This window comes from Bidens hawaiensis, unplaced genomic scaffold (assembly GCF_021521415.1).
Source record: "Bidens hawaiensis isolate Kalapana, Puna unplaced genomic scaffold, B.hawaiensis_p1.1 tig00015291_1, whole genome shotgun sequence".
Classification (NCBI taxonomy): domain Eukaryota; kingdom Viridiplantae; phylum Streptophyta; class Magnoliopsida; order Asterales; family Asteraceae; genus Bidens; species Bidens hawaiensis.
The window spans coordinates 268,028-277,444 of record NW_027492362.1 but is presented as its reverse complement, the minus strand read 5'-3'; the positions used below and the strand labels follow the sequence as shown (position 1 = coordinate 277,444).

The window sequence follows — 9,417 nt, the reverse complement described above, 5'->3', positions numbered from 1 at the left end:
GATAGGCTCATTTAGGTTCGCGAGCTGGTTCGAGCTTGATAAGTGAAGCTGGGGCTTAGGCTTGTTTATTAAACGAGCTTACTTTTATGCTCAAGCTCAAGCTCGGGCTCAAATAAGTTCGGCTTAATCTAGTTTTTTAATAAGACAATCGGCTCGTTTGCACTCCTAGTCATACCAATGTTTAGTTTCTTGAGTTTTATTAAAGAGCCGGCCCATCCAAAACGAGAGCCCAAAACGAATATTGTAATCATACCATTAGCGGGTATAGCTTCGAACTGAACAGATGAGAAGATAGATTCAAAAGCCAAACACCAACGCCTGGTGACACAGATCGAGCGAGTGAAATCTATCATAATCATATCATCATGTACGGTGGAGGTAAGTAAACCCTAATTCATTGTTTGATGTATATATATTATACTGACTGACACTAGTAAACCCTAATTCATTCACTTGTCAGACGAAGTATCAGCGATAGTTGTAGATTTGGGTTCGCATACCTGCAAAGCTGGTTATGCTGGTGAAGATGCTCCTAAAGCTGTCTTTCCTTCTGTATGTAACACTCACTCTTTGATATCATGCAGAATTTATATTTATATATAGCAATTTAACACTAGCAATTCAGTATACTCTCCTACCATTAACAAGTTAATCTTTTGCAACTTACAAAATACTAACAATTAGGAACTGATTAAGACTTAAAACACTAACATTAAACACTAAAAGTTGACAATTAAGACTTAAAAACCCAATATCGGGAAAATTGGTGATATTTTGGTCATTATCGCCGATATTATGACCGATATTTTACCAAGGGACCGATAACCGATATATCGGCAATATCGACTGCATAGATTTCAAGAATATGAACTTGCTACTGGAGTTTCTTGAACCTTTGTTGTCCTCTTACTTTTTATACGGTTAATTACAAATATTGTCAATTGTCACTAGCTTTCAGTTATAACTAGAGTTTTCAAGCTAATAATAAGTGTGATCGTTTAATTGAAGTTGTGGTTTTTGAGTTTCAATCTCTTAAAATATTTCTGCTTTTTATAAACATCATAGTCCAGAATGCATTGAATGCCTTTTATCTGTTTCAACGTTTTCTCTTATCATCTCATCTTTTATGTATTTGAAAGGTTGTTGGATCAATTGATCAAATGGAAGTGGATGAGAATGATAACACAGACAAGAATGGCAGTGACCCTAAATCCAAGGGGAAACGCAAATTATACGTAGGCTCTAGTGCAATGGGATTCCGTCGGGATCATATGGAGGTCAGTGTTACAAACATCAGATCATGATAAACACATGTGACAACTTTCAGTTAATTGTATGTTGTTCTTTGGTGTTTGTACCAGGTGCTACCATCGATTAAGGATGGAATCGTTAATGATTGGGATATTGTGGAAAGCATTTGGGATCATGCCTTCAGGTTAGAATATTACAATATGTTATTCATATTGGTAATACTAAAGTGTGATTCTATGTAATAAATCATAAATCTAGTTAGTGAGCTAACACTTTGTTTTTCTTTTCTTATAGATCTCTATATTTTATTGTTCATTTTTTCTTTTTGTTACTAATTTCTATTGTCTTGCAGGGAATGCCTGCTGGTTGATCCTAAAGAGCACCCAATGCTACTTGCGGAACCATCTTTCAACACTCAGCAACAGAGAGAAAAGTAAGCACTTGCGATATTCCCTTGTTGCTGCCACACGTTTTATTGGGATATTGAGGGTGGGAAATGTCAAACTAGCTGCAACAATATTGATTGTTGAGTATATTTTTTTTACCAACATTTGAGAGACTTTTACTCCCATTTAACATTGTCTTTTTTTTTACAATAATATCCTTTCTGGTCATTTTATCTCTTCATACCTTAATTAGTCAGATTTACCAAATACAGAGTTACAAAAAGCACATTCAAACGTTATGATTTACAACTGGTTATCGTCTTTTGACCATCGAATTCATAATATGACAGGACAGCGGAGCTTATGTTTGAAAAATACCAAGCTCCTGCATTGTTTTTAGCCAAAAATGCGGTATGCTCTCTTCTTTGCTTTGTAACTCCCTAACAAATTGATTTTAGGTTATTAAGTAATATTTTCTTTTTTAACTTTCAGGTTCTCACATCTTTTGCTTCAGGACGTGCTACCTCGTTGGTTGTTGATAGGTAGGGTAAACATGATTTTTTTCAATTGCTGCTTTAGGTCTATGATCTATAAATCAGCTTAATTATTGTTTTTTTACCTTTTCATGCCCTTTTATCTGATTGACTTGACATGGTTGCCTGGTTGGTAAAACAGGTGGGTTAGAACTTAGACATGCTGTGGATTGGGTCAAAACGGGTCGGGTTGACCGTTTGTTTGCAAATATGTCGTTATTTATTTATTGAAATTTGAATATTATAAGTGATTAGTATTTGAATATGCTGACAAAAACTTTGCTATCAAAAGTACTAATCTATATATATATATATATATATGGATAAAATGTTAAGTTTATAAAATGCACTTCGGGTCACTTTTTAACCAAGTCTTAGAAGCAAGCTTAATTAACCTTTGAGAGGAAAAAACTGGAATTAATCTATTTCTAGGTAAATAGTTTGAAATTGGCACTTCAAGGTTTTATTCATCATGGTGAAGTTGGAGATATGTAAAAGTTAGTTAATGAATGAAATATACACGAGTTATTGAGCTTAGTTTAAGTGAATTTTTAGTGCAACGTAGTTAGTAGTATGTTATATATTGGTAGGACTTACTATTAGGTAAACAAGATGCCATTGGTAAAGATTAAGTGATTAACTAATCAAATGTACAGTATTCTGATCTGTTGGAAAATGGATGGACAAACACTAGAAATATAGGGGAAAAGTTTTGAGTTTTAGAATACATTGCTCACTGTTGAATTGATGTTAATACCTTAATTGTAGCATCTACTAGTAATATATGCAATAATAAAAAGTTGTTATCTATTGGTCAGCACTACTATAGTAAATGGATACCACATTACCATGTAGTGTCAACCATTAGTATTTCTTGATAGTTTGTATTTTTGTAGCGTGCATTTGGAATTTTTTACCTTTTCTATTGTTATTACTTGGCCTTGAGCTCTGATGTTTGTTTGGATTTGCTAATGATTGATTCTTCAGTGGTGGTGGATCAACTACTGTTGCCCCTGTACATGATGGTTATGTTCTACAGAAGGTATGTACTTACCAGCCATAACTGTCTCTAAGATGCTATTTTTTTTAATTTGTTGATATAACTAGTCTGTATGTTTATAACTAGAATATGATACACTAGCTTAAGATTGGTTCATACCTTTTGTGTGCGCGTAAATATTTTTTTGAACAACCGTGTGCGCATGAATAATTTGTATGTGTTATTGTGACAATAGGCTGTCTCTGTGTCTCCAATTGGAGGAGAATTTCTTACTGATTGCTTAATTAAAAGCTTGGAAAGCAAAGGAGTTAAAGTAAGTTCTACTGAATAAGTTACAGTCTGCTGATGATGATGTCAGGTTATATATTTATGTGTTTTATGATTGTGTCTGAAATGCAGATAAGACCTCGATACTCTTTTAAACGTAAGGAAGTCCGTCCAGGAGAGTTTCAGGTTAGCTGTTACTTTATTTTCATAAATATAATATATGGCAACTTTTGACTCTTTTGATCTTTGTGTTCTTTTACGCTACCTTTTATATAATCCTTGTTAGAAATAATACATAACCTAACTAGACCCATTTAGATCAGACGAACTTCACTATGAACAATCTAGTCCAATGTAGTTTGTACATCAGTCATGAAAATTTTTGTTTAATTATGTTTGCGCCTTTGTATTATAGTTTCACTCACATCATTGACTGTGACAGACTGTAGATCTTGATTTTCCCAACACAACTGAAAGCTATCGGCTGTACTGCCAGGTTTGTTTCATTTGGTTCAAACTTTCTACCCATTTTAAACTCTGTAAATAAATTTTGACTTTTTTTTAAAAAAATTTTACAGAGGGTTATTGCCAACGATATAAAGGAATGTGTGTGTCGTGCCCCTGATACTCCATACGATGGTTTGTATCTCCCAACTTGCTTAATTTGTTTTTTTCCCTTTATTATTTCTGTGCTATCATTTGAAAAGTCGTACCTACAGTCTTGCTTTACTTTTGGCTACTTATCAGTTGATCTTATTCAAACATAAAATTCGCTATGCTGATTATTTTGCATTTTGTCTGGTTTCAGATGCATCTTATTCAAACATCCCGATGACATCATATGAACTTCCTGATGGACAGTAAGCTCTCAATATCTCTGTTTTGGTTTGGGGTTATTTAGATGTTAGATATTACTGCGCTTGTTTTCATCTCTGCAACATCAAGCTAAAATTGGTCTTAGCTTTGAATTTTTAATCCCAACTGCATACTGTTTTTAAGGGACATAACATGACTCATCATGTCGTTATAGGTTCACAGAACAAATTCACTTTATTATACATTAATCAGTACTTAGTGTGGCGACATGATGAATAATACACATCTTGTTACCTAAGCTAATAAAAATTAAAATTGGAGGTAGTATTTTGTTTTCTTGTTGTTGTTTCTTTGATTCTGATTTCCCTCAATAAACAGGACCTTAGAAATAGGTTCTGACAGATTCAAGACTCCTGATGTTCTGTTCAACCCATCATTGATGAAGGTCAGTAATTCTTTACCATCAGAATTTGGTCAATTATGTGATTTTGGAATTGAAGTCATTGAATTTTCTCGTGCTATTCTAAAATTCAAATATCCAACTATGAAACTGATGAGCATTTTTTAGTGTGGTACCACTAGGGTCAACATAAACAGATATGATGGTTGAAATAAATAAGAATGAAATGCGGTTTCATCTTCATAGATGACATCCTTTATGTTATTCTGATGATGCTTATTTTAAATTTTATCTCAGACTATACCTGGTATGGAAGGTTCCATAGACATTGCTGCTGCTCGTGGATTGCCACAAATGGTAAAACATCTCAATTTTTTGTTATCTTTTACTCTATTGTTTATTCACTATGCATGATTGATTGCTTTACAGGTTATAGAAAGCATAAATAAGTGTGATGTTGATATTCGAAGAGAATTGTTCAGCAGTATCCTGGTAATAATTCTGATACTTCTATTGCTTATACGATGGACTGTCTTAATTTTCATGCTTTAATAATGGTTCCATTTTTTGGTTTTGATTTTGTCTTTTTTATGTGCAGCTTGCTGGTGGCACAGCATCAATGCAACAATTGAAAGAACGTCTTGAGAAAGACTTGCTGGAGGTGAATACATTTTACTTTTGCAAAAATAAAAAAATAAAATTTGGCGGTGTTGAATGGACCTGAAAAGTATGACAGAAGAGTAAAAATTACTTGTATGCTGTATCACACAGTGTAGTAGAACTTTCTAAATCTATTTGGTTGAAAAAGATAAGATTATTATTAAAATAATTTTTGTTATAATTGTGTTTTATTATTTTGCAGGAATCTCCTCAGTCTGCTAGAGTTAAAGTGTTGGCTAGTGGAAACTCTACTGAAAGAAGGTTCAGGTAATATTTCTTGCTCTCTCTCTCTCACCATTCTCCTTATCCTTATATTTCAAAGATTAGAAATAATTTTTAGTGATGGATTTCAGATTATTATTAAGTTAAATATAGTTTCCTGGTTGATTTAATGGACAATGTTGACCTTCTAGAGGCCTTTTCGATATAACATTTGGGACTTAAAATCAATTTTTAAACATGCTCAGTATCATATCTGCATCTAAGTAATTGAGAGTGGGCGTTCAAAAAAAAAGAAGTAATTGATAGTGAAATGATGATGTCCTGAATTTCACAAGAGTTATATGTAATATAAAAATAGCTCATTTTTCTTGGTGGCGGCAAAATAGGCAGGCATGGTAATGAAAATGAGTTAGTACAGGTCAAAACATGTTGGGCTGACCCATAAGTGTTTGTCTGTTTAAAATCTTTTTGTAGTTAACTAATGTGTTGATTGATTTGAAAACAAAGTTATAACAATAATATATATATATTTTAGTAAAACGATTTAGGATGCTGTTTCATGTATGCATTAATGGTTTTGATACGTATTTGTTGGAAATTACAAGGCTAGTCCCAATCTTTGAAAGCGAGTTACACATTTACTCTCCAGCGACAAACAGGGCTATCCTTTTCTGTTAAGTGATTATGAAATGACCATTGTACCCCTTAACTTTAAGAATTAATCTGAGGGTATTTTGGTCATTTTACACTCACTTAATAGAAAAAATAACTCTGTGCGGTCGGGGACTAAATATCTAAGGTCGGGACCTATGTAGCACGGGAACGGGTACGGGACTGAGATACGGGGACGTTACGGGTACGGGAAACGGCAAAACTCAAAAATTCAAGATACGGGTACGACAAAGATACGGAAAAAAATATATGAAATAAATAAAATATATGTCTACATAAATGATAAGTATAACATCCCTAAGAACAAAACAAAGATAATAATAATAATAATAATAATAATAATAATAATAAACGTTTTTGACAAACTAAAATATTCTAGGACATAAAGTGTACTTATAACAATATATTTATTTTTTAAATTTACCTAGCATACAGTTAGGCATGCAGAGTTGTAGACTTGCAGGAAAAGAGAACCTACACTCCTAAAGTATTAAAACAATATTTATAGGCTTTTAAATTAAGTGGGTTTAAAACATTATTTTAAAGCATTCTTCTTCTCCCTTCTATAAAACTCGTGAAAACAGACTCGCCGGACCACCGCAGCGTCCAACCTCAAAATACTTAAATCCGCCGATGGATACGTCCCTGAAACGGATTTTTGACCGTCCCCAAAGACTCGAAATCGTTTGTTGACCGTACCCACTTAACGGGTTCGTCCGGGAAACGTTTCGGACACGTTTCGACGGCGTTTCCGTCCCCAAACCGTCCCCGGGACGGGGACTCAACCCTAGCCGGCGTTTCGGTGCATCATAGGTTGGGACTAGCCTTGTAATTTTCCAATAAATATGTACCATAACTGTAATATTGACATACCACAGGACCAGCCATGTAATTAGTTCTAATTGTTTTCTTTGCATCTCTAATTATAATTGTATCTATAAAATAGTTATCATTGAATATTTTTGTTTTTGCACATAATATTATTTGTTATATGATTATGCATATATATATATATATATCAATCCAACTAGTAGAGCTCACTTAGACTCGTGAGCCTAATCAAGCTTAATATATGAAGGTCGGGGGGCATTTATTGGGGATCGAGTTCATTTTCGGTTAAGTCAAATGGCTTAGGAAAGATTGTTTGTTTGTAAACATTTTCCAATCATTATGAACCTTTTAATTTGGTGTTTGGACAGTGTCTGGATAGGAGGGAGCATACTAGCATCCCTCGGATCTTTTCAGCAAATGTGGTTTTCCAAATCTGAGTAAGTTGGATCATTATAATTATACATGTGTTTTATAGCATATTGTAAATTATGGTTTTGTTGTGTAATGAAACAGGTATGAAGAGCATGGATGCTCCTACATTCAAAGAAAATGTCCTTAATTTGGGCCGGCAGTTAAATCCTGAACTTGGTGTTGTAGTCTAGGGCTAACAACTTTGTTTATCAGATTTAATTAAATTAAATGATTGAAGTTATTTGTCCTTGTGTTGTATGAACTATTTTCAACTTCTGTTTATGTATCTGCTGCTGCTGGGAATTTTAAGTTTGGAATCTACTCTGGTTACAGTATAAATAATTAATCCATAAAGTTCATATTAATGTAAGCTTTTATGCCAATAAGCTTCAGCTCAGACAGAATTGGAGGTGAAGTGAAGATTTGGGCGGTAGACTGCAATGTCACAAGTTTAAATCCGATCCAACTGTAGCGGGCATATTGAGTTACTCGGGTAGCTGGGCTTTATTCATTCGTCGTTCAAAAAAAGTTAACCTTTTATATAAATCATATCATGTTCACGTCGATATGTTAAATCAGTTGGTCGACCCCTAATTCATTTATGACTTGCTTTACCTGTTTTTTCAATCCACAAACCCATATAACACGCTTGTTATTTGACTATTATCCACATATTGTCAACCTGTTTGACACGTTTGGATAAATAGGCCAGCGTGGTTTTGTTCACAATGAAGAGACACTAGAGCAATTTCTATTGGTTTGCATTAGTCTATAAATTAGCTTTAGTGGGTAGTTAGTACATTCATCTTATTTTGTATTCGATGCTATAAAGGTGATGAAAGTCAGAATTTCATATTCTTTGTATTTTAGATAAAAAAGAAAATGAAATTGATGATACATGTAAACTTTAACAACACATGTCTGGCATACCAACATCACAGCTATACATTAAATTCTACAAACATCAATACATTTATGCAACCTTCACACTAAGATGTCAGAATGCCGCCGACTCCTTGAAGGCGTATTCGACTTTGTTTCACGTGCACTTGTAGAACACGGGCTCTCAGATGTATCAGAGCTCTCATTATCACTATCCTTATCTGAGTTGGACGAACGCTTACGTTCCATCCAACAGGCTGACGAATTTGGAAGCACTCGACAACAGCTCAACATGAGCAGTGAGTGCGAATACTCGGACGATGATCGGGAGGAATCCGACACCTACGCAAACCCTCGCCATAGGGCGAAAGGGAAGCGTAAGGAAACGGACTTCCAACCGAGAAGGAATTTCGAAGAAACCTTCAAACCAAGGAACGCGGGGGGAAACTCACGCACCTCGTGGCGTAATGAACGCTGAGCAGGCTAATGCGTGTAGAACCCCAGTTGAGGAAAACACGAATGAAACTGTAGCTTCAATGTTGGAGACTACATGCTGCGTAAACAACGAGATTCCGAACCAGGTGAATATCGGCTCGAAAGGCTCGATGACACCCCCATCCCAAGAACATGGGAGTTCAATTACACAGGTTGCATGTAGATCAATTCCAAACTTGTAAAGAAAAGGCCTAGAGCCACTTCTAATGGAAATGATTCTCCTTACCACATTGATGCTGATGGTCTTACATTTATACTTATGAACTTCCCACACTGATATGCCGGTATTCACCGCATAAATAAGTGGGGAAGTAAGTCGTTGCGTGTGGACGGCGGCAAAACCCGCATAAACACAAAAAACGGCAAAAGTTTCTGAGATGACAACCTTCACGCAGGTCAGTTATAGGTAAAGTTTGGTCATCCCACTAAATGAAAGTGACGGTCCTTCCCGCACAATCATGATAGAGGAAACTGAACATTAACCTATTGACAACCGCGCGTCGAGAGGTTTAACTTATTCAACACTGATATGCCGGTATTCACCGCATAAGTGGGGAAGTAAGTCGTTGCGTGTGGAAGGCGGCAAAACCC

At 35.1% G+C, this 9,417-nt stretch overlaps 1 protein-coding gene across 1 annotated transcript; it reads left to right on the top strand.

Annotated features, from left to right (window-relative positions):
* The first annotated feature begins 242 nt into the window (after positions 1-242).
* Positions 243-7,755, top strand: LOC143548874 (actin-related protein 4-like). Its single transcript, XM_077039926.1, has 20 exons — positions 243-378; positions 461-552; positions 1,140-1,277; positions 1,362-1,435; positions 1,604-1,684; positions 1,988-2,048; positions 2,130-2,179; positions 3,158-3,212; positions 3,406-3,483; positions 3,570-3,623; positions 3,880-3,933; positions 4,016-4,076; positions 4,246-4,297; positions 4,632-4,698; positions 4,951-5,010; positions 5,083-5,145; positions 5,252-5,314; positions 5,516-5,580; positions 7,407-7,475; positions 7,552-7,755. Exons 1-20 carry the CDS (start codon positions 366-368, stop codon positions 7,595-7,597), a joined length of 1,296 nt encoding a protein of 431 aa, XP_076896041.1. The 5' UTR covers positions 243-365; the 3' UTR covers positions 7,598-7,755.
* Positions 7,756-9,417: the final 1,662 nt, after the last annotated feature.

Bases quoted from the DNA above. Each gene is read 5' to 3' on its own strand.
- LOC143548874 (XM_077039926.1), top strand. The intron at 1,278-1,361 runs GTCAGTGTTACA...TGTTTGTACCAG, and splicing joins TCCGTCGGGATCATATGGAG to GTGCTACCATCGATTAAGGA. The intron at 5,315-5,515 runs GTGAATACATTT...ATTATTTTGCAG, and splicing joins TTGAGAAAGACTTGCTGGAG to GAATCTCCTCAGTCTGCTAG.